General features: G+C 41.4%; 1 protein-coding gene and 1 pseudogene across 2 annotated transcripts in view; one reads left to right on the top strand and one right to left on the bottom strand.

Moving 5' to 3' along the window:
* Window positions 1-953: 953 nt before the first annotated feature.
* The window catches only part of Poc5 (POC5 centriolar protein), a 47,000-nt gene continuing 22,040 nt past the window's right edge, over window positions 954-25,913 (bottom strand). Inside the window, exons 8-13 of one of the 2 annotated variants that reach the window (XM_045133830.1) lie at window positions 24,837-24,941; window positions 21,446-21,625; window positions 19,582-19,735; window positions 12,490-12,764; window positions 5,344-5,520; window positions 954-1,445 (exon numbers count right to left, since the gene is read on the bottom strand). In XM_045133830.1, coding sequence (XP_044989765.1) covers window positions 1,302-1,445; window positions 5,344-5,520; window positions 12,490-12,764; window positions 19,582-19,735; window positions 21,446-21,625; window positions 24,837-24,941 — 1,035 coding nt within the window. In that variant the 3' untranslated portion in view covers window positions 954-1,301. The remainder of the gene's footprint in view (window positions 1,446-5,343; window positions 5,521-12,489; window positions 12,765-19,581; window positions 19,736-21,445; window positions 21,626-24,836; window positions 24,942-25,913) is intronic. The other variant, XM_045133831.1, reaches the window with a different exon arrangement.
* LOC123454933 lies at window positions 17,785-17,881 on the top strand (annotated as a pseudogene).

Here is a 25,913-nt window from a genome sequence, read left to right as displayed (position 1 = left end):
GAGCAGCATACCACGGGTTTTATATATATTAAAAAAAAACTGGGGGGCTGGAGAGATGGCTTAGTGGTTAAGGTGCTTACCTGCAAGACCTAAGGACCAAGTTCAACTCTCCAGGTCCCATGTAAGCCAGATGCATGCCCAAGGTGACACACGTGTCTGGAGTTTGTTTACAGTGTGTGCCAATTCCCTCTCACTCTCTCACATTTAAAGAAGTAGGGAAAAAAAAGAAAAGAAAAGAAAAGGAACTGGACCAGAGAAATGGCTCAGCATGTAAAGGGGCTTGCTTATAGTCTGAAGGCTCAGGTTCAAGTCCCCAGTACCTACGTAAAGTCAATTGCACAAAGTGGGCATGCAACAGCAGTTCATTTGCAATGGCAGGAAGGCCCTGGAATGCTCAATCTCTCCTCCTCTCTCTCAAGATCTTACCTGAGTGTGTGTGTGGCAGAAGAGTCAGTATGACTGAAGTTCTCAGATCTTTAGTTTCCTTCTTGGGGCAATGTCTCTTCAGAGATTGGGGTAAAGACCATGAGTCATGATCTCTTACTGCAGCAGAAGCTGTACTTAGAAATTCACTGCTGGTTTCAATCACACGTGTGTAATCAGTTATTGGAAAAAGATCAGAAGTTCAACATAGCATTTTTGTTTTCAATCTCTTTGGTAAATGGGTTCAATGCTGTAGTCTCAAACAAGTGAGAAGACACTGGAAATAGCATTTGTTTTAGCAGGAAAATTTCTCTTTGATGTTTTTATAACTCTATTTTAGTGCTAATTAATAACTTTCTTCCCTTTTAGTACTTAACTTATTCATAAATGCTCATTTTCCTCAAGTTTTCATTCATAGAGAAATGAAGACTAATCCAATGAAATTACAAAAAGCTGTGTAATTAAAAACATCATGCTGATGCTTGGTCTTTATCTGTTTAATTTCAAAACACCTTCTATTAGTTAATGTTATCAGTAAAGCTCTCATTCAAACTTTCTTAGTTTTTTATAAATAATGTACAGAAAACCAGATTTATACACTTTGGTGATATAATCAGTGACAGGATGAATATATTAAAAAATGGAAAATTTTAATTAAAAAGTTCTACTTAATTGTTTAAATAAAAGTAACATTAAATAATTTCTACATATAGTTACAAAAGATGGCATAGCTTAGAAAGTCTCTTATAATTTTGAAGATATGAACATGATGAATCCATGATGTTCTAACAAGACGGAAGCGTTCAAAACGAAAGACTCCCAACCCGGTAAGGTCTTCCCCAGAAGAACGAGGAGCTCTCAGTGTGAAAGTGCTCCCTCTAGTCCACCACTTTGATGGACTGAATGCTTGTGAGAGACTGGGTGTGGGTAGACCTGGTTCCGAGAGATCTGGAAGCCGATGTACTACTTTCAGGATGAATGGTCCGTGGATATTTGGCAGCAGCTGCTTGAGGAATGGTTTGCTGAAAAGATAAAAATCTGCTTGAATAATCCTGTAAGATTTTACATATTAAGTATCATTTCATTATCTGAAATTTAACCCAACAAACATCTGTTAAGCATCTAGGGGATAATAGCAGTGAGTGGGCGGAATCATTCCAATAAGCACAGTGATCTCAAGATCTTCTCCAAAAGGAACCTACTGGTCTGCTTCAGCATGTGTTTAATACCAGAGCCTGGGAAGTCATTCCTCCGAAGAGGACTATATGGAAAAGAGCTACGGAGGCCAAGTACAGAAAGGCACTGAGTCGTGTGGACAAGAGGGTCTGCCCCAAGCCACGCACCTCCTCATTCAATCCAGCTACCTGCTTTGAATCTGACTGCTAGTATGTGTAATCCTGGGTCATGAGGGACCCCTGAGGATCCAGTAGCTTTGCCACAAACCAAGGTAAAAGCAGAGGCTCTGATTTCACCTGGTTGATCTAGGAGCCGATAGCCTCTCATGGTGACAGAAGAACAGGTCTCACAAGCTAGGGTGCAACCTCAATCTCTCCTTTTGTACCTCCCTCTCTGTCTTCCCTTCTCTTTCTCCCTTCTCTCTCCTTTGTGAGACAGGCTCTCAGTATGTAACCCAGGCTGGATTTGACCTTGTGGCCCATTTGTCTCAGTTTCCTAAGTATTTGGAGTACAGGCATGTGTCACCATACCAATCTGGACCACAAGCTGGGTACGCCACCACGCCCAGCCTAAATAACTGTCTTTTTAAGTATCTTTAAAAAATATTTTTACTTATTTGCAAGCATAGAGAGAGAATGGGCATGTCAGGGCCTCTTGCCACTGCAAATGAATTGCAGGTGCATGTACCACTTAGTGTATCTGGCTTTACATGGGTTCCTGGAATTGAGACCAGGCCATTAGGCTTTGCAAGCAAATGCCTTTAACCACTAAGCCATCTCCTCAGGCCAAAGGTATCTTATAAGCATTTTTCTATGTGTATCAGTATCTGGATAACCATCACAAATAGGAGTCTGGCAGCAGAAATGAAATTTTAATTGACAAATGGCAAACATGACCTTATGAAGAAACTCTCCCCTTGAGGAGGATGGGCGACAGGAACTATATAAAGATTCAAGTAACCACAGGTGTTTGATCTATGAAACAAGGCAGAACAGAAGTAGCACCCAGAGCAGGCAAGCACCTGGCAGGTGGGCTCAGGAGCTACATGGCTGGAGTCCAATTTCAGGAGCTCCAGATCTTCATTCCTGGAATACAATCTAATAGGACAGGACAGGCATGGTGGCGCACACCTTTAATCCCAGCACTTGGGATGCAGAGGTAGGGGGATTGCCATGAGTTCAAGGCCACCCTGAGACTACATAAAGAATTCAGGTCAGCCTGGGCTAGAGTGAGACCCTACCTTGAAAACACTCTCCCTCCCTCCCTCCCTCTATCTCACTCTCCCTCCCTCTCTCCCTCTCTCTCTCTCCAACTGTCACATAAGAAGAGTTAAGTAAGAATGGCAGGGTTACTCCGTAATGGCTATCTGAATCACAGCCAGCTACAATGGAGAAGTATTGCACAAGGCAGTGAAGGAAAGAAAAATACTCAAGAAAGAGTTTCAAGATATTAGTTCCTTGGTTTTTAGTTTCTGCTGTAAAATATGATTTTCTATCACAAAATCTATCTCAAAAATAAACACATACGTGTTCTTTTTGCCACATCACACAACTTGACGGTCTTCTGCTCTGTGTTTATATACATCATGTTGGTGAAAAATAGAGATGAACTCATTTCTTCCCATTTTTTTTTCTTTATTTATTTGATAGACAGAAAGAGGGAAAAAAGAATGGGTGTGCCAGGGCCTCCAGCCACTGCAAACAAACTCCAGATGCATGCGTCCCCTTGTGCATCTGGCTTATGTGGGTCCTGGAGAATTGAACTGGGATCCTTTGGCTTTGCAGGCAAACTCCTTAATTGCTAAGCCATCTCTCAAGTCCTCTTCCCAGTTTTGATAACTAATCTCTCATACTCAAAAGTTTGTAGAGAAGTCATCTATGGACTTTCAGGATCTACCCAAGTTATAAAACACAATTAATTCTTTAAAAAAAAAAGTCTTCCTTCATCTCCATGTTTCTCTAGACTTGGTTCTACCTCTGCTCCTACCCCTGGAGGTCACACCGCACCTGTGTGCCAATTTAATCCAGTTTCACTGAGTGACTCATCTACGGACCATGTAGCATCCAGGACAAGGATTTAAAAAGTGTTCCTTATCCTTGTCTGCTAGTCTTTGATATTCTAAGTACACAGAAAAATTTTCATGTTGAGGATTTGGTTTTGCAGTAAGCTATATCCTCAGCCCACAGAAGCTGCTCTTTTTGAATTATTGTTGATTCATATCCTGCTGTAAGGAACAACGGAGGAAGATCTCGTGTTCCTTTCCTAGTAACTTCTAATAATTACAAGTTCCTAATGATTTTATAGTCTATTTTTTGTATTAGCTCATTTAATATGAGTCTTGACAGAAACCATAGGAGCTAAGTATTCTTACCAATCTCCCTTTTTTTTTTTTTTGGTTTTTCGAGGTAGGGTTTCACTCTGGTCAAGGCTGACCTGGAATTAACTATGTAGTCTCAGGGTGGCCTTGAACTCATAGCAATCCTCCTACCTCTGCCTCCCCAGTGCTGGGATTAAAGGCGTGCACCACCACACCTGGCCCAATCTCCTTTTATATAGGAAAAAATGGAGGTATTTTACATAATTGATATATCCAAGTGCAGAAAGTAGCAAAGTTGAGGTTAAAAACTGTGACTGTTTTGCTTATTTTCTGCTTCAAATTCTATGTACTTTTATTCATACAACATTAACTTACTACAACCTGATTTCTTTTAAAATATTTATTTATTTGCGAGAGAGGAAGAGGCAGAGAAAAAGACAGAATGGGTGTCCCAGGGTCTCCAGCCATTGCAAACAAACCCCAGATGCATGTGGCCCCCCTTGTGCAGCTGGCCTACATGGGTCCTGGGGAATTGAACCAGGGTCTTTAGGCTTCACAGGCAAATGCCTTAACCGCTAAGCCACTTCTCCAGTCCCCTGATTTCTTTTAATACTGATAACTAATTTAAAAAACGGGATGAGGAGCCGGGCGTGGTGGTGCACGCCTTTAATCCCAGCACTCGGGAGGCAAAGGTAGGAGGATTGCCGTGAGTTCAAGGTCACCCTGAGACTACAGAGTTAATTCCAGGTCAGCCTGGACCAGAGTGAGACCCTACCTTGAAAAACCAAAAACCAACCAACCAAACAACCTCCCCCTCCAAAACTGGGATGAAAATTCTTTTAAAAAAGAGCAAAAGTAAAAACTAAGAAGTTTTCTTATTAAGTGTGTGCTGCATGAAATAGTTGGTTTACAAACCAACAGGTTTTGTATGAAATCTTTCTATATGTTACTGTTTTGGCAATCAACACACTAGATCACTTTTTTTCTTTGGTCATTTTCATGCCATTTGAAAGAAATACATTTCTGCAGTCACTCTCTGAACAGAAGGATGGCAGGTCTGAGAAGTGTGGTATGTCCTCACTGTAATGGCAAATGGCAAAACAGGTGCCAATCGTCATAAATTATCTTCTCAAAAACCAAAAAAAGCAGTGAAGGGCTTGTTAGCCTATAAGTTCTCAGATAAAAGACATTGGGGGCTGCAGAGATGGCTTAGAGGTTAAAGGCACTTGCTTGTAAAGCCTGAAGGCCTGGGTTGGATTCCCCAGTACCCACATAAAGCCAGATGCACAAAGTGGAGTCTGCTTGCCACTGTGGTACTATGTTCTGGAATACACATTCTCATTCTCCCTCTCTCTACTTGCAAATAAATAAGCGATTTTTTTTTTAAATAAAAAGATATTTTGTCAATACTTCAAAGGTAGACTCACCACTGTGACTGGATGATGTTTTTCCACAACAACTGAGCTCATGGGAGGAGACACTCCCATTATAGCTAAACTGCTATTAATTCTATTTTTTGAAGCAAAATCACATCTTCCTGTAATCCGGGCTGTAATTGTTCTTCCAGGTTTTTGTTGTGCTGAAGTTACAACTCTTGGTACGTACTAAAAAACAAACAGAAAACAAACATCCAGTTGGGAGAAAATCCACTGTCAAATTTACCTTGCTTTTGGTTCTATAACATTCAATGAAAACACACAGCACTTAAAAGTAAATCATGGGGGCTGGAGATATGGCTTAGCAGTTAGGCATTTGCCTGTGAAGCCCAAGGACCCTGGTTCAAGGCTTGATTCCCTAGGACCTACATTAGCCAGATGCACGTGCCTGGAGTTTGTTTGCAATGGTGGAGGCCCTGGCGTGCCCATTCTCTCTCTCTTTCTGTCTCTTTCTCTGTCTGTCACTCTCAAATAAATAAATAAAAATAAACAAAAAAATTTAAAAAAATTTAAAAAAGTAAATTGTGGGATGGGGAGATGGTTCATTGTTTAAAGCACTTGCTTGAAGCCTGATGGCCTAGGTTCTATTTCCCAGTTCCCATGTAAAGCCAGATGTACAAAGTGGCACATGCGCCTGGGGTTGGTTTGTAGCAGCAAGCACATGCACGTGCGCGCGCGCACACACACACACACACACACACTCACTCTCTCTCTCTCTCTCTTCCTCTCTGCTTGCAAATAAATGAAATATGGGAGCAGGAGAGATAGCTTAGTGGTTAAGGTGCTTGCCTGCAATGCCTAAGGACCCAGATTCAAGTCCCCAGTACCCATGTAAGCCAAATGCACAAGGTGGCGATGCATCTGGAGTTCCTCTGCAGCAGTTGTAGGCCCTGACATACCCATTCTCTATCAAAATAAGTAAATTAAAAATAAAACACTGTAAAAGGTAAAGCAAAATAATGAGATTAAAAAGAAAACAAAAACTAATATGCCAAAACATTCCTAGACCTTGGTAAGCTTCATATGACTCTATAGACATAGTGGCAGCATGTGCATTTAATCCCAGCACCTGGGAGGCTGAGTAAGAGGATTGCTATGAGTTTGAGGTCACCCTGAAACTACACAGTGAATTCCAGTCTTCCTGGGCGAGAGCAAGATACTACCTCAATACACCACCACCAACAAAAAACCCTTAAAAACCTTATTCTGAAAAGACAGATTCAAAGGAAGATTATACTGAGAAGTCCTGTGTACTTCTCACTGGGTTCCCTGAAGGGATTAAATCTTCCAAAATTTCACATCAAGTAGAACCAGAAAGCTGAAACTAATATAATGCCAGTGCATATATCCATGTCATTTCATATTATATAGGTTTGTTATCACTGCAGTCTATTCCACCATACAATGACTCTCATGCCATTTATAGTCTTTTTTTCTTTTCTTTCTCTCTCTCCTTCCTTCCTTCCTTCCTTCCTTCCTTCCTTCCTTCCTTCCTTCCTTCCTTCCTTCCTTCCTTCCTTCCTTCTTTCTTTCTTTCTTTCTTTCTTTCTTTCTTCCCTTTCTCCCCTCCCCTCCCCTTCCTTCCCTTTCCGTTCCTTTCTTTTTCTTTTTGGTTTTCGAGATAGGGTCTCTCTCTAGCCCAGGCTGACCTGGAACTCACTATGGAGTCTCAGGGTGCTACTTCCCCTTTTCACACCCATTCCCTGCTTCTGCTAATCACTATCTGTTTTATGAACTCTGATCCTGAAGCAAATCACTATTACATAGAGTTTTTCTCAATTGTTTTCTATTATATTTAGTACATTTTCCCTAAATGTTTTTCTTTTGAGTTATTTTTGTCAAAATAATGTAAAAGTGGGATAATCCTTATCAACAAATAGTGTCAGCATGAATAGCCTTTTCTCTCCTTTTTGGGGGTGTGTGTGGTGCAGTGTGTGAGCAGATGCGCATGCGCCATGTAAGTGCATGGGGAGGTCAGAGGACAATGTCAGGTGTCCTCTTACTATTTCTTTCCACGAGATTGGGGGGGGGGGGTCTCTGCCTCAACCTGAAACTGCTGTCAGTGAGCTCCAGTGACTCTCAGGTCTGTCCCTGACAGACTGGGGTTACAGACGTGTGTGGTCTCCAGCTTTTTACATGGGTTCTGGGGAGTTGAACTTAAGAGGTCTGAAGTTAGATCACCAAAGCCTGAACTCCAACCGGAACTAATTTTGTCCACAAGAGTTACTCTCTTTAGGCCTCAATTTCCTCAGTTTAAAATAAAGAAAACAGTACCAATTGCCTCATGTACCTATTATTTCTACATTCTGATGAGGAGGAAAAAGAAGAATCTTAGCAAATTTAAAATCAAGTAATTCAACAACTCCAACAGGAACAAGGAGAGTACAGCGCCATCTATCGCCCAACATTGTGAGCTGCAAAACGCTTGCTTGTGTAACTGCCTAACCTTTTCGGAAGGTGTGGCATGCGTGCACACATTTCTGGAGAGAAAGTGAAACAGGGTGGTCTCAAACTTGTGATCCTTCTGCTTAGCCTCCTGAGTGCTAGAATTTCAAGTGTGTACTAACCAAGCCTGGCCTAACTTATTTCTTGAAAAATGTTTTCCACCATGATATTCTGACATTTATTTAGTGTACTGAGGGTTTTGGCAGAAACTGATTTTCCAGATGGCGATATCATTTCATTAGCATGGCCATCCTCTTTTCTCTAGTTATTTGTTGCCAAATTCTCTGTGCTTTCTGCACATACCCTTTACTACCAATGCCAATAGAAATTCATAGGTCCTTCCAGGGCCACTTCCTGAGACCTTGTCTCAAAGAGAAAAGTGAGAGAGGGATTGCAATATACCCAAGTGACAGACCTCCCGCAGCATGACAGGCCCTAGGTGGTTCAATCCCCAGAACCACAAAACAAGACAAGAAATTCTAATAAAGACTGAAGAGTTTTTGCTCACATATGAAACATCAGTGATTAAAATGAAGAAAAAGGGCTGGAGAGATGGCTTAGTGGTTAAGTGCTTGCCTGTGAAGCCTAAGGACCCCGGTTCGAGGCTCGATTCCCCAGGACCCACGTTAGCCAGATGCACAAGGGGGCGCACACGTCTGGAGTTCGTTTGCAGTGGCTGGAGGCCCTGGCGTACTCATTCTGTCTCTCTCTCTCTCTCTCTCTGCCTCTTTCTCTGTCTGTGCTCTCAAATAAACAGATAAATAAAGGAGATTTATTAAAAAAATACATAAAATGAAGAAAAAGGGCTGGGGAGATGGCTTTGTGATTAAAGGGACTTGCATGCAATGCCTGCCAGCCAAGGTCCAATTACCCAGTATCAATGTAAAATCAGAAGCATGTTTCTAGAGTTAGTTCTTTTGTAGTAGGGAGAGGCCCTGGCATGTCCATTCTCATTCTCTCTCTCATAAGTAAAGAATATGAAGAAAAAGATAATCAGGCTTAGCTCACAAATTTCTTTCTTTCTTTCTTTTTTTGGTTTTTCAAGGTAGGGTCTCACTGTAGCTCAGGCTGACTTGGAATTCACTATGTAGTCTCAGGGTGGCCTCAAACTCACGGTGATCCTCCTACCTCACTATCCCGACTGCATGGGATTAAAGGCATGTGCCACCACGCCAGGCTCACAAATTTCTTTTTTCTAACAATGATCAGTTTCACATTAAATTGGCCAACTAATGAATTTATTCCTATGTTTGTTTGTTTATTTTAAGGCATGGTCTCACTCTAGTCCAGGCTTACCCAGAATTTAATATGTACTTAAGGCTGACTTTGAACTCACAGCAATCCTCCTATCTCAGCCTCCTGGGTGCTGGGATTATGGCTGTGAGCCACTACACCTGGCTTTCTTCTTTTTAGTTTTAAATATTTCATATTTATTTATTTATTTGACAGAGAAAGAGGGAGAGAGAGAATATGGGTATGCCAGGGCTTCCAGCCACTACAGGTGAACTCCAGATACATGTGACCCCTTGTGCATTTGGCTAACATGGGTCCTGGGGAACAGGACCTGGGTCCTTTGGCTTTACAGGCAAGTGCCTTAACTGCTAAGCCATCCCTCCAGCCCCCATCTTTAAAAAAAAATTTATTTATTTGAGAGAGAGAGATGCTTCTTTTTAAAACAAGAAGATGTATTTAAGGTGAATCTCCATACTTTAATTACATAAGGAAGGAAATTTTACTGTTATAGTTACAGCAAGATTTAGTTGCAATTGTCCTTACTCCCTGGCCCTTAAGACTGTTCTCCGGGGATGGGATGTGTATACGGTTTAGCAGGGGTAAATGCAGTGCATGAGAGGCGGGGACAACAGATGGGGAAGGGCTGTCTAGCTACACAGTACTACACTTTTCATGCCTCAAAGGCTTCAAAGTTATTTCAGGTGGTTAAAATGATTTCAGAAAGTTAGAAATCAAAAGGGTGGCGAGAAAATCACTCATTTTACTCCACATGTGTTGGGGGCCATATATAAATGCAGATGTGCTGGTATAGTCCTAATTTTATGAAGGAAATTCTGAGAAACCTACATCTGTGTATATTATCTGCAAGTGTAATGTGAATGGCAAATCAGAAATTTAAATAAACTCACTGTGTTTATTTAATGAGACCATTTATACAGGATCACACCTCAAAATGTATAATCATGGAAAATAAACACAGCTGAACATATGTCAGGATTGAATTTCAGTGCCTTATTTTGAAGCCAAAACTCCTCCACACATTCCAATTTTTCTGAAGAGCCATGTGCTATGTACTTTTTTTAACTTCAGGCAAGAGCCAACATGGCAAATAGCAGATCTCAACATTTTTATCCAAAAGATAGTAGCTCTCAAAATTAGAAATTCAACTAAGCCAGAAAAGAAAATATGACCAGCTGCCTGGGTGACTATTTCTCTCCACTCACCATGGAGAGCTGTCCAGAGCAGGGACACCTGGAGATGGCCTGGCTGGGTGGCTTTAAGACCCAAGAGCACGCTGTGTGCCAGGACTAATGCCAGTGGTCCAGCACGAGGAAGCTGAGGCAGCAGTGAGACCTTGTCTCACAAACAACACATACACACAAAAAGGACAGATGGAAGGTGTCCTATGTGAGCGGTTAAGAGCAGGGGAGAAGGAGGAGACAGTGACCTCAGGAGCTTTGTAAGACCCAACATGTCTCTGAGAGCCACACTAGATAAGGAAGGCTCTGACAAGTTTGGCTACAGCTTTTCCCTCCTCTGCTCCATCCTGGGGAATGTGGTTTGTAGAATCCAAGTTCAGTAGCAGGGAGCCAGTGCCATGGCGATCCCGTCAATGCTTGGTTAATTTCATTTATATCAAAGCACTGTATCCCCAAACTCTCCTCTGCACACTTCCTTCATAGAACAGCAAATATAATAGCCTACTGACCCACTGAAAATATAGAGCCACTAATGTACTTCAATCTCTGTAAGAAAAAGCCTGTCACCGATGCTCAAGTTTGTTTTCCTTAGTTTTTAAAATCTGTAAAATACAAAGTGGTTTATTTTAATTATTACTGCTGTCATAGCACTTTTGGGGTATTATTTTTCTTTTTTTAGTTTTTTAAAATTTATTAACTTTTATTTATTTATGAGCGGGGGGAACACAGATCTAGAGAGAGAGAGGATGGGTGTGCAAAGGCCTTGCCTTTGCAGACAGACTCCATCTGCACGTGCTGCTTTGTGCGTCTGGCTTTATGTAGGTACTGGGGTATCAAACCCAGGTTGGCAAGCTTTGTAAGCAAACTCTTTTAGCTGCTGAGCCATCTCCCCAGCCCATGTATTTAAAAATAAGAAGAACAAAGATTATTATTCATAGTATAGTTGAAAGGTTATTCTGCATTTATCCATTTGCATATATTTTGTAGCATTTCTAAATCATATATTCAGGAGTCCATATTGATATTTTCCAGACTAATTTATGGTCTGTTTTGCAGCTTTCCAACTACCATTAAGTCACTTGTAGTGGTTTTTGCTGTTGTTGTTCTGTTTTCCCAGTGCTTTGTGCTTTTTCTCTGGCGCTGGGGAGGGGTATTATTTTTCATTAAAAATTAATATCTATTTTTTGAAGGCAGGGTTATCACTCTAGCCCAAGCTGACCTGGAACTCACTTTGAAGCCCCAGGCTTGCATTGAACTCACAGCAATCCTCCTACCTCAGCCTTTTGGGACTAAAGGTGTGTGCCAACATGCCTGCTACAAATTAATATATATATATATATATTTTAATGTTTTATTTTTTATTTATTTGAGACAAATATATAGAAATAGGCAGGTAGACAGAGAGAATGGGCATGCCAGGGCTTCCAGCCACTGCAAACGAACTCCAGACACGTGCACCCCCTTGTGCATCTGGCTATCATGGGTCCTGGGGAATTGAGCCTCGAACCAGGGTCCTTAGGCTTCACAAACAAGCACTTAACCACTAAACCATCTCTCCAGCCCCAAATTAATATTTAATAGTCACTTTGTGTCTTGATATTTTCTGTGAGTTGGTCTAAATACCTCACAGTCATTTTACTCCATAATTCCTTTATAAGGCTGAGGGTACAGCTCAGTGGTGGAGCACTAGCCTGGTTTGAACCTTAGATCCACATACAGAAAAATGAATGTGAGCATAAATGAATGAATAAAAACAAAGACCAGGGCTGGAGAGATGGCTCAGTACTTAAGGTGCTTGCCTGCAAAACCTAATGACCTGGGTTCAATTCCCCAGTACCCACATAAAGCAGGATGCACAAAGTGGTGCATGCATTTGGAGTTCATTGACAGAGGCTAGAAGCTCTGATGCCAGAGCTTCTTATTCTCTCTCTTTCTCCCCCTATACCTTGGAAATAAACAAGTAAATAAAACAAATAAAACCAACTCCCCCAAAACAAAAACTCTTGCAAAAACCAAAACCCAAACCAAAAAACACCATCACTGGGCTAGAGAGATGGCTTAGTGGTGAAGGCTCTTGCTTGTGAGGCCTAAGGACCCAGGTTTGATTCCCCAGTACCCATGTAAGCCAGATGTACAAGGTGGCACATGTGTCTGGAATTTATTTTTTAGTGCTGGAGGCCCTGGCGTGCCCATTCTCTCTCATATATAAGTAAGTAAATAAGTAAGTAAATAACACAGTGCTTCCATAAGAAGAACTAACCATTTCTTCTGGGGCAGCAGAAGCTGTGGATCCTGCACCGAGAACTGAGACGGGAACGTGAACAGAAGAGGCAGACGTGGCTCCCGCGGAAGTCAAGGAAGCAGCAGAGGCAACAGCAGTGGTGCTGGTCACCCCAGCTGTCGCTGCAGAAGGCAGCAGCTGCGAAGGAACCGTTGAGGGCATTGTAGACGCAGACAGGTCCAGGTGAGCCAGAGCTTCCTTTCCTTGGCCGCCAGGGACACCCTCGTCCTGTTTAGGATTTGGCAAGTCTAGCCCTACAAATGAGAAAGCCATTCCATTAACAGACTACCAAACTAACCATTCTCCCCCAAGCAAAGAAAATATACACTAGCTAAAATTTAATTCCAATAAAAATGTAAGGATTTGTCATTTACTGGGAACTATTGTTCAGTTAGAATAGTTTGCTGGTGTGAACTGCCTAATAGCATTAACCACTAAAGATTTCAGACTACTTCCTTCAACATGTGAAAACTAATGAATGATTTGCTGTTATGTAAAAGCTAAAAATAAATTATGTGCTCAGCTGAAACTTTGGCTAAGTGTTGCCATCACAACACAAGGATTACAGTAACAGATGTAGTCACACAGTTTAAAGATCTTCCTTTGCATTTCACATAACCATCCTGGTAAATGACTGGGTTATTTAGAGCTTTAGAATTATTTTCTGATACTATCACCCCTTCATAATTTCCATTTATTATGCATTCCTATCTAAAGGGTAGAAAAATGTATTTTTATTTACTTGAGAGAGAGGGCGGGAGAGATTGCTTAGTGGTTAAGGTGCTTGCCTGCGAAGCCTAAGAACATTTGTTTGAATCTCCAGGTCCCATGTAGAGCCAGATGCAAAAGTGATGCAATTGTACAATGTTGCACATGCACACAAGTGGTTGCACGTGTCTGGAGTTCATTCACAACAGCTGAAAGGCCCTGGTGCGCCCATTCTCTCTCTCTCTCTGCCTCATTCTCCGTCTCTCGCTTTCAAAAATAAAAGGTTTCTTTGCCTTAAAAAAGAAAGTTGGGGGGGGGGAGGGAGGGAATGAATGAATGAATGAATGAATGAATATGGGTGTGCCAGAGCCTCTAGCCAGTGCAAATGAACTCCAGACACGTGTCACCTTGTGCATCTGGTATATGTGGGTACTAGGAATCAAACCTGGGTCCTAAGGCTTTGCAGGCAAGTGCCTTAACTGCTAAGCCATCTCTCTAGCCCCCTAAAACCTATTTTTATAAATTCACCATGATCCTCCTACCTCTGCCTCCCGAGTGCTGGGACTAAAGGCATGCCCCACTATGCCCAGCCATATTTTCATTCTTGACTTTTCAGTATGTAATACATGAAAACTAACATCTTCATCATGAAAGGAATGGGTTCTTGTGAGTACACATAAATTCTGAATAAAACACATCTGCCTATCAGGCTGACTGTAGGGATATCTTATACAGGAGCCTTTCCTCATGCCCGATCCTTATCCTTGGTCTAGGGTGTGAATGGCGTCATCTTCTGGAAGGTAGGACAGTGAATTTCAGCCAAGGGTAGGTCCCCCCTCCCCCCCAGAATTTGGTCAGTTTCCACTAAGACTATCTCTGAGGTAGCAAAATGGGGAGAGGGTCCTGGAGAGTCAGTGAGTTCATTCACCATCCTCTTTCCTTGGAGACATTTGGGTTTCTGCCTAAGCCCCTCTTAAAGTATCCGTACAACATATAGAAACAGTGACCTTGTCAGCAGGGATGAGTGATATTACAGTGCTTAGCTCCTCTGAAACCCTGCGGGGAAAGGTTCTACTAACACTTTCATTTGAAAGTGCACGCAAATGCATACGCATGCACACACTGTTAGTATGCAAGCATTTTATGGTGTAAAACCAGTACAAAGGTCCGGTCCAGTAAGGTGAACAGTTCTAACTAATGTTGGCTGATTTATGAAGTTTCACATAACTGTTAAGTTATTATAAATTATTCTTGTTTTCATTAGGATATTTTACATATATATATGCTGTAAAGCATTTATCTACTGTGCGTAAAATTGCTTGAAAAACTGACAACTATCATTTTGAGGGCACTTTTATTATCATGTTCTGCCTTCCTCATGAAGAGCTCTAATTTACAAGCTGTGAGAATTCGGAGGCGGGGCGCGGCGCGGCAGCAGCGCACTTGCCTGGGCCCCTCCCTCCGTCAGGAGCCGTGTGACTAGTGTACAGCGCAGGCGTCACTGCCAACCGCACACTGCAGAGGACCAGGGCAAACTGAAAAAACAAAATGTCAGTTTGGCTCAAATAAGAGCAGTGCATCAGGAATACTGCATTATTAAAAGGTGTGTCACGGGCTAGAGAGATGGCTTAGTGGTTAAGCACTTGCCTGGGAAGCCTAAGGACCCCAGTTCGAGGCTTGATTCCCCAGGACCCACGCTAGCCAGATGCACAAGGGGGCGCACGCGGCTGGAGTTCGTCTGCAGTGTCTGGAGGCCCTGGCACGCCCACTCTCTCACTCTCTCCCCCCCCCTTCTCTCTGTCACTCTCAAATAAATAAATAAAAATAAACACATCAATTTTAAAAAAAGGTGTGTCATAAAAACCATTTTTCAGAACCAGAACACACAAGTGTAATTATAGTAGTCAGGAGGCAGAGGGGTGCTGAGTTCCAGGCCAGCATGGCTACAGTGAAACACTGTCTCAAAAAATAAACAAACAAAACCCAAAACAAAACAAAGCAATCAAACTAACAAACAAAACAACACAGTAGTTCTAATGGAAGAAAAAGAGGCCAGAAATAATTTTCTTTCGTATGAGTCAAAACCCTGGCTGGGTGTGGTGGCGCAGGCCTTTCATCCCAGCATGTGAGAGGCAGGGGTAAGAGAACTGCTGGGAGTTTGAGGCCAGCCTGAGACTACACAGAGAACTCCAGGTGAGTTTGGGCTAGAGTGAGATCCTACCTCAAAAAAACAAAACAAACAACAACAAACAACTGAACTAAACAGTTGTTACTAGGTTACCACAAAACTGATCACAAAGCATTCGGTTCCACCGAACTTTTGCCTGTGCTTGCTCCCTGACGGGACTGCTAGTCCCGTTCTGCTACCCCCGTTGTATCTGCCCCTCACTGCCACGACAACGCGGCAGGCCACTCCACACGGCGGAGCTCCACACTGGTTACAGAAGACTTTCAGAGAGGAAAAGCAGTATAATTTTCAGATAAACGTTTCCCTCTCCAAATCTTGTTACAGGCATTTGTGTAGGGGACATTCATATTTAAAAACTTTTTATTTCTCACAGCTCTGTAATTTTTAATGTACTTATTAGAAGGACAGAAAGAGACAGAGAGAGAGAGGGAGGGACGGAGAGAGAGAAAATGGGCACACCAAGGACCTCTAGCCACTGCAAATGAATTCCAGATGCATACGCCACCTTCTGCATCTGGCTTACGTGAGATCTGGAGAAGTGAACCTGGGTCCTTAGGCTTTGTATGCAAGTGCCTCAACCGCTAAGCCATTTCTCCAGCTTGTGTTTTTTATTTTATGAAGGCGAATTTATTAACATGATAAAACACAATTTTAAACTCAAAAATTTTAAGTTGACTCATTCTCTATCTGCCTCTTTCTGTCTGTCGCTCTCAAATAAATAAAAAATAAACAAAAAAAATTGAAAGACAAAGGGCTGGAGAGATGGCTTAGTGGTTAAGTGCTTGCCTGTGAAGTCTAAAGACCCCGGTTTGAGACTTGATTCTTCAGGACCCACGTAAGCCAGATGCACAAGGGAGCATATGCCTCTGGAGTTTGTTTGAAGTAGCTGGAGGCCCTGGCGAGCCCATTCTCTCTCCATTGCTCTCAAATAAATAAATAAAAATAAACAAAAATATTTAAAAATAAAAAATAAAACAGGTTTATTGTAAGTGAATGTAAGAAGTCCTAATAAGAAGTTAGCATTTGCCAGGCATGGTGGCACCCGCCTTTAATCCCAGCACTCGGGAAGCAGAAGTAAGAGAATCATTGAGTTTGAAGCCACCCTGAGACTACATAGTAAATTCCAGGTCAGCCTGGGCTAGAGTGAGAACCTACCTTGACCCCCCCACCCAAAAAAAGAGAAGCTAGCATTTATGCAACTCAGTATCTTTTCAAGGTAGACAAATTAGTTGATTCAGTACATACAACTTGCTAATAACCTGAATTCAAATAAGGTATTCTACCAACGAAGGTGTGGAGTTTATTTTAAGCATTTATTCTGAAATAGAGTATATGTCTTTAGTCCTGGCACTCTAAAAGCACAGGTCAGAGGATCTCCATGAGGTCAGCCTGGCCTCAAAAAACCAGAAATGACCACTGAAGTAATTATATGGGTATTGGCAATATTAACTATCTTTCAGATTCTATAATCCTACATTTCTAATTGCATAGGGGCCAGATACCATGACTGATTCTGATAGAAAGATTTGCCAGAACTCACTCACCACCCAGTAACAGGCATGATTTGAAGAAACGTTTGTTGATGCTGTAAAGACATGACAAGCCAGAGTCCTTCAGACGCTTGAAGATTTAATGAGGGTTACTGGAGAATGGTCGTGTACTTGCATTAAGGCAACTGTGCTTTGTCTTCTAAAGTGCTTTCAACTGGCCAGCCCCTCGGAAGTAGGTGAGGAAGGTCTGCTTCCTGCTTTGTTTGGAGAAGAAATCTGGGGCTCACGGAGGAAAAGTGGCCCCACCCTACTGCGAATTGGTGGCAAAGGGGTCTGGCCATGTGCTTCTGTGAACCACGCAAACAAACTACCAGACACAGACCCCGGGCAATACATGGGACTGTGTGCACGTGTGTATGCGTGAGCCCAGGGATGTGGGAGGACAACCCTCAGTGTTGGTCCTTGCCTTCCACTTTGTTTATAGGCAGGGTCTCTTATTTGCTGCTGGATATGCCAAGGTAGCTGGCCCACTGCCTCCCATGTCTCTGTGTGTAGGCATGCAGGAGCTGTATTAAACGCACCCAGCTTTACATGCCTGTGTGGATCTAAACACAGGCTGTCTAGTTTATAATATCCACCAAGGCATCAAAGAGACTTTCTTTTTTTTTTTTAAACTCTTTCTTTCTGCTTGTCTGTCAGACTTTACTTTTTTCTTTGTTGCTGGTAGTGGGCTGGGACAGAATTCAGGGCCGGGCGGATGGCAGTCAGGCAAGTGCTCCAGCACTGAGCCACTTCCTCGTCCTGGTAAGCTTACATTTCTATCTGTTGAGGAAATGGGTTTTAAGACCTCTTTTATGTTGGAAGACAGTTTTTAAAATTAGAAAACCAGTGCTCACTTCTGCAGCACATACACTAAACAATAAAGAGACTTTCACGGCTCCTGTGCAAGGATGACATGCAAATTCATGAAGCGTTTCATATTTAAAAAAAACAAACAAGGCCGGACGTGGTGGCGCACGCCTTTAGTCCCAGCACTTGGGAGGCAGAGGTAGGAGGATCGCCGTGAGTTCCAGACCACCCTGAGACTACATAGTGAATTCCAGGTCAGCCTGGGCTACAGTGAGACCCTACCTCGAAAATCAAAAAAAAAAAAAAAAAAAAAAACCTAAAAAAAAAAAAAACAAACAGGGCTGGAGGGATGGCTTAGCAGTTAAGGCGTTTGCCTGCAAAGCCAAAGGACCCATGTTAGCCAGATGCACAAGGGGGCGCAAGCACCTGGAGTTTGTTTGCAGTGGCTGGAGGCCCTGGCGTGCCCATTCTCTCACTTACTCTCCCCCTTTCTCTGTCAAATAAATAAACATGTATTTAAAAAAAAATTAGAAAAACATGACTAGGTCAGAAATATTTAAGCAACAAAATTGTCTAATGAATTTGGCAACTTAGGCAAAAAAGAAACAAATTTTATATTTATAGCCATTAAATATGTTTTTCAGAAAACCTCAAAATGATGTTATAAATTAAAAAGCATCAATTTGGAAAATAAAACACAAAAAGAAAAGCATCAATTTGGGTGGACATAGTGGTAAACACCTAAAATCTCAGCACTCAGGACAGGAGTATGAGGTCAGACTGGGCTACCAAGTTACATTTGTCTGAGGACCTGAGTTCAGGTCCTACATAAAGCCAGATGCTGTAGCATGCCAAAAGTGAGCAAAGGGGCAGGGATAGGGAGACCTGTCAGGAAATTTCTAGACCAGCTAGCTTAGTATTTGCAGCAGCCACTAAGAGATCTTGCCTCAAAACAAGACAGAAGCTGAGAGTCGACATACGAAGGTGTCCTCTGACCTTCATATATACACAGTGGCACATGTGTGCTTACACTCACACACATATGCATTTTTGTGTATATGTATGTATACATATATACAAGCAGGTCTAAAAAAATGTACCAGTTTTTGGCTGGAGAGATGGCTTAGCAGCTAAGTTACTTGCCTATGAAGCCTCAGGACACAGGTTTGATTCCCCAGACCCCATGTAAGCCAGAAGTACAGGGTGGTACATGTGTATGGAGTTTGTTTGCAGTAGCTAGAGGCCCTGACATGCCCTCCTCTCTCCTCTCTCTCTCTTAAATTAATAAATAAAATCTTTTAAAAACATATGATTTTTTTTACTTATATAAAGCTTTTCTGTGGGGTCTGGGGAGATGGCTCAGCAGTTAAAGCTATTTCCTTACAAAGCTTGCTCACCCAGGGTTGATTTCCCAGTACCTACATAAAGCCAGGTGTACAAGTGGTACATGTATCTGGTGTGTGTGTGCGCGCGCGAGTGTGTGTGAATACATTTCTCTCTCTACATATGTATGTATCTTTGACACTAAGCTTAAACCCTTAAGAATTGACAACTTAATTGATCAGCTCCAAGATACCATAAAAAACCATGTATGAACTAATTTACATGGGAAACTTTAAAGCTGGGTATGACACCATGAAACAGTTGCCAGGGCCTCCAGCCACTGAAAACGAACTCGAGACACATGCACTCCCTGTGCATCTGGCTTACGTGAGTCCTGGGGAATTGAAGTGAGGTCCTTTGGCTTTGCAGGCAAATGCCTTAACTGCTAAACTATCACTTCAGCCCCTCAAATTCTTTTGTGAAACTTGGGAGACACTTCCATGAATTACTAACCTGCATCGTTTTTGTTCTGAAATATCGTCATGGCTTCGAGATTTAATGCACACACCCCTCTCATGAAGGCTTTCTTCATGGAATCCTCAAAGTGTTCTTTCTCTTGGTGCAACCTTTGAATCTCTGCTTTGGCATTTTCTAAAGCTTCAGATAACTAAATTAAAAAAAAAAAAAAAAAAAGAAAAGAGAAATACTTGAGGAACACGGAATAGACATACTGGGGGTTATTCTTTCTCTTCCCCTCCCTCCCTCCCTTTTTAAGTCTTAGTGTAGAGGCTCTGACAGTCCCATTCCCTCTTTGCCTCATTCTCTCTTAAATTAATAAGTAAAATCTTCAAAAAATGTACCATGTTTTACTTATGTTAAGCTTTTATGTGGAGTCTGGGGAGATGGCTCAGCAGTTAGTGCTGGCCTCTAACGGGCTATGTATCTGAGGATGACCCTGGAGTCCTGATCTCCTGCCTCACCTTTAAACTGCTGGCATTACAGGTTTTCAATCTTAGGAAATACTCAAAACAGCCTGCCATATACCACTTCTGCTAAGTAACTCAATTTATTTGAAAAGCTATACTCGACTTCTATAGTCTTCATCAACAAACCATTTAACTGTTAACCATAAAATTAAGGTTCAAAGAAGTAGATTTTGTGCTAGTCCCATTGAAGACTGTGTTTTTACTACATAAATACAAAAGCGAGGGGCTAAAGAAATGACTCAGTAGTTAAAGACACTTCCTTACAAAATGAGTTTATTTAGAGTTTCATGTATTCCAGGCTTGCCTTGAATGTCTTGAATGCCACCTAGCATAGCCTTGACTACGCATCTTCTGCTCCACCTCCTAAGTGCCATCATGACCAGCTTGAAAAAAAGACTTTTTTTTTTTTTGTGACCAGGTATCATACATACGGCTCAGGCTGGCCTCAAATTCATTATGACCTTGAACCAATGATCTTTGTGTGTCTACCTCGGAGGTGTGCACCGCCCGATTTATGAGAAGCTGGGGACTGAATCCAGAGCTTTCTGCCTGCTACTCTTCTACCATCTGAGCTACATCCCCAGTCCCCAAAAGTTCCACTTTTTACTACAAAGCTTTTATGTGGGATCTGGGGAGATGGCTCGGCAGTTAAAGGCGTTTCCTTGCAAATCCTGTTGGCGCAGGTTTGACCCCCCAGTACCTATATAAAGCCAGATGGACAAGTGGCGCATGTGTCTGGAGTCTACCTTCAGTGGCATGAGGCCATAGTGTACACTCACCTCTCTCTCACTGCACTTGTATATAGACAAATAAAAATATTCTTTAAAAATCACCTTTATGTGGAATATTAAACAAAATTCATTTCTATGAGCCATCGATGACCTGTATACCTTTTGGGGGAAAATTAACTAAATGCCTATAATATTAACAGAATTCTTAAAAACAATGTTTCTTCAGAGTTTAAAGTACAGGGTGAATTTAGTTATAACCTATTTTCCAGTTCCCATGGAACAAACTTGAAGGAAGCACATCCTTTACATGTCAGTTTATACAACTTAGTTTTTAGTATTATAAAAATGGTATCTTTTCTTCTAACATTTGATTTCTAGAGTCCTGCTGTATTCTTCAGAATTTTTTTCTATCTGGATTATAGATAATTTTCCATGGACAAAAATATAAATTTTATTATTAACGGTCAAAGAAAAATAATTTCAATTTATATACATTTGTTTTTATAACAACCTTATAAGAACAGTTTAATGAATGAAAACATTTTTGTTTCTATTTTTATTCTTGGCTAAAAAAGGCTCAGAAAGTAGCCTAAAAGTCAGTCTGCTCATTTCTGTTTTTCTACTATAGTAAAAGAATGTGGAGAATTTAAAGCCATTTACCATAGCCATTTTTGCTTCATAATCATTGGAAATCCGGATGCATACTTCTTCGGCTCTCGCTTGACACGCCCGTTCTACCACCTCTTTCCATCGCCTCTGCACCACGGAGCGCCAGCCCCTCCACACTTTCTTCAGCAGCGCTCTTTGGAAGTACTGCTCAGCCAGTCTGCCTTCATATATCTAAAGGAAGCGACCCCAAGCTTGGAATGAGAATGTAGTGACAATAACAAACCCAACACAGCAGGAAGTGTACACTAGTTACCATTTAATATCGTGTCACATACTGTCAACCTGCACACAGGAAGACTGGTTTAAAGATAAGCTTGTCTTCCTGGGTCACACAGGTGGAAGGACAGGCCAGACTTGCCGAGTTCCCTGGCCTGGGCTCTCAGCCTCATGTCATGGCTTAACATAGCAATCAAGTGAGCGGAAAGTCAACAATTTAAGCCAAAGGAAACAGAAGAGTGGCCCTCTTAGCTTTGAACGTGCTTGACTTTTTAGCTAAAAGGAGTGACAGAGTGGCTGGAGGTCATCAGGTGCTGGCTGTGGCTTCATGGCACTCTTTCCCTTAATGGTGGTCACCATCATAAATGATTACCTTACACTTTGCTACCCTCTGTAATGGCAAATTGGTCCAAATAGACAACATGCACTATTTTCCTTTTATCGATGAGTTCTTTGAAATGACTTCAAAATTTCAATTTGCTTACATGTGAAAACTATTCAAAAAGTGATGGAATAGTCTCATTAAGTGCCCCTTGAGAAATAATTTTTAAGTTATGGTATACCATTGTAGATAGCTTGTCTCATGTGACTACTGTGTACTTGATCTATTTGAATAAAACTGGAAAAGACTAAAAAGTAGTCTTGTGTGTGCAGGAGTACATTTGTGTGTGTACAGACGCATGTTGTACCATTAGAGGCCAAAGGACAACTTTGGATGTCATTCCTCACAGTTCACCTCCCTTATGGTCTCTCACTGGCCTAGAGGTTGCCAAGGATCCACCTGTCTCTACGTACCCAGGACTGGGATTACAAGTGTGCATAGGCAACAATTAAAAAAAATGGCTTAGCAGTTATGGTGTTTGCCTGCAAGGCCAAAGGATGCAGGTTCAATTCCCAGGACCCACATTAGCCAGATGAACCAGGGGATGCGTGCATCTGGAGTTCGTTTGCAGTGGCTGGAGGCCCTGGCGTGCCCATTCTCTCACTCTCTCTCCCTCTTTGTCAATTAAATAAATAAATAAATAAAAATAATATTTTTATCCTATTATATCCCCTCCTCCAAAAACAAGGCAGGCTTCTTCTGTCAAAGCACTTAAAAGGTAACACCCTATTGCTGAAGATACCACAAGCTTGGACACAACTTTTGTTAGTGTGGGTTCTGGCGACTAAACTCAGGTCCTTAGGCTTGCATGGCAAGCATTTTATTGATTGAGAGATCTTCTCAATATCTAAAAGTAGTCTTAAGGAAAGAGCTCTATTACATGAGAAAGAATCTTTTCCTTAAATAATAATCTCTTGGGAACTGAATTCACAGAACCCTCCATCAACATATATGTATCTTTTTTCTTCACTCTAGGCAGGGCCACACTCTAGCCCAGGCTGGCCTTGAACTCAGTGATCTTCCTCCTGAGTAGTGCTGGGATTAAAGGCAAGGGCCACTATGCCCAGCTGAAATTCTTTTTTTTTTTTTTTTTTTTTTTTAGGTAGTGTTTCACTCTAGTCCAGGCCGACCTTGCATTTACTATGGAGTCTCAGGGTGGCCTCGAACTCATGGTGATCCTCCTACTTCTGCCTCTTGAGTGCTGGGATAAGAAGCATGCGACATCACACCTGGCTTATACCCATCTTTTATGGTATAAACATACTCTCACCTCTCATCATTTGACACAAAATAGTGTTTTGGTTTTTCCAGGTAGAGTGATCTCACTCTAGCCCAGGCTGACCTGGAATTCACTCTGTAGTCTCAGGCTGGCCTTGAATTTACGGCAATCCTCCTACCTATGCCTCCCCAGTGCTGGGATTAAAGGAGTGTGCCACCATGCCCAGCTTTTTAAAAGAATTATTTTATTTTTATTAATTTATTTGAGTGAGAGAGAGAAAGAGAGAATGGGCGTACCAGGGCCTCCAGCCATGGCAAACAAACTCTAGATACATGTGACCCCCTTGTGCATCTGCTTACATAGGTCCTGGGGAATCAAAACTGGGTCCTTTCCTTTGTATTCAAACACCTTGACCACTAAGCCATCTACCTAGCAACCCCCCCTTTTTTTTAAAGACAAATTTTTGCCGTGTAACCTAGGCTACACTTTGACTGATAATCCTCCTGCTTTTAGACTTCTGCTAGCATTACATGTGTGCACCACCATGCCTGGCCTGCCTCAATTTATTTATTATTCTTTATTAGTTTACTATTAATATTCTCCTTTGCTCTTGCTCAAGGGAAACAATATTCAGATATAAATGTTTAAAAAGCTAAAATTAAAATTAAAGGCATGGCTTTAATTCTCATTCAAAAAACATTAGAATCACTTTATGATTTGTAAATACAGTATTGTCTTTTAATGAAGAGGTTGTACTCAGATATTCCGTTATTTCTTTTAAATTTTATTGATTTATTTGTAAGCAGAGAGAGAGAGAGAGAGAGAGATAAAAGTGACAGAGAAGGGGGGGAAGGAGGGAGGGAGAATGGGCGCGCCAGGGCCTCTAGCCATTGCAAATGAACTACAGATGCCTGTGCCCCTTGTGCATCTGGCTTATGTGGGTCCTGAGGAATCAAACCTGGCTCCTTTGGCTTTGTAGGCAAATGCCTTAAACGCTAAGCCATTTCTCCAGCCCTGTACTCAGATATTTTATTTGCTGCTGCTATTATTGTTATTGCCCAGGCTGGCCACAAATTTCTGTGTTCAAGTGATCCTTCTGTCTTAACCTCCTTAATAACTGGAACTATAGGCATAAGCTAGTTAATTTCATCTTAATAAATATATCACATGCTTACTGTAAAAACAATACAGTAAGCATATGATATATTTATTAAGAGGATACATTTTTTTCCCCCAAATGAGCACATCTGAAGTCAGATCTGTTAAGCAGGTCTCATTAGCAGGGCATTTGTAGGTTAAATACAATCCTAATATAAACCTCTATGGAGCAGCTGACATATCACAATGTACACATGTCTACAAAGTCTGAGAGGCATTCTTTCCAAACCGCATCAAAAATCTAATTCCTTTTACATAAGAGGAACATTGTATCATAAAATTCATATTGATTTATCAGAAAAGAAATCTTTTCTTGACTTTGACACAAAATTCTAATGACTAACCCTAAACCCTTTCCAGTTCAGAAGTCCATCATCCCACAGCCACCTTGTCTATTTCATACTTACGTCCTGTCTTAATCTGACGTGGCTAATGCGCCAGTGGAAGAATGTTTTCATCAACTCTATCCTTTCCTTTTGCTTGCCTATGGCATGGGACAAGCTGGAAATCACCTGTAAACAGCAAATAACCCAGGTATTGTGACATTACAGTAATACAACTGGCAGAGTAGTTTTCTCATATTAAAAAAACAATGCCTGCAGGAATAGCTATGGTTATCTACTGCATCCTTTCAATCAGTCGCTACCATGCCCCCCCCCCAAAAAAAAAAATCTTGGCCCCAGACAGCATCTCACTATGTAGCCTAGTTTGGCCTCAAACTTGTGATTCTCAAACTTGCGATCCTCCTGCATCAGCCTCCCGAGAGTGGAGCACACACTGCAGAAACACCCCACTGTGCCCAGCACTGCTTATCAGTATTAGACAGACTAGAGAAGTCTCCCACATGAATAAACTAATCATCAATGAATAAAGAGGAAAGGGGGGAAAGAGGAGAAAGACATTCTCATTGTGCATACACTGATTATCACAATTAAAAGTTTAGGTATATGAGAATTACTATAATTACTAACATTTAATTCAGAAAATTCCACTGTACAATTTAAAGTTTTACTGCAGAGCCAAGCTTTAAATATCTTTGATACAGAAGTCTCTGTAGTTTTATCAAAGTTATTAAAGCAAATAATAATGTTTTTTAATTAATTAATTATATTATATTTTATTTTTTTTAATAATAATATTTTGATGATCTTCTTCAATTAGCCTTATCCTTAAAAAAAAACAAAAACCTAGATTATATGTCCTCTTCCAAGTGACCTTAGTAACTGAAATATGTATCTAAAACTGGATATATTGGGCTGAAGAGATGGCTTAGTGGTTAATGTGTTTGCCTACAAAGCCAAAGGACCCCAATTAGATTCCCTAGGACCCATGTAAATCAGATGCATAAAGTGGTGCATGCATATGGAGTTTGTTTGCAGTGGCTAGAGGCCCTGGTGTGCCCATTCTCTCTCTTTCTCTCTTGCTGCATCTTTCTCTCTCAATCTCTCAAATAAGCAAATAAATTTTAAAAAATTTGATCTATT

The sequence above is a fragment of the Jaculus jaculus genome, chromosome 14 (assembly GCF_020740685.1).
Source record: "Jaculus jaculus isolate mJacJac1 chromosome 14, mJacJac1.mat.Y.cur, whole genome shotgun sequence".
In the NCBI taxonomy this organism is placed as follows: Eukaryota; Metazoa; Chordata; class Mammalia; order Rodentia; family Dipodidae; genus Jaculus; species Jaculus jaculus.
The sequence above is the reverse complement of the archived record's forward strand: the minus strand, read 5'-3'. Positions and strand labels throughout refer to the sequence as shown.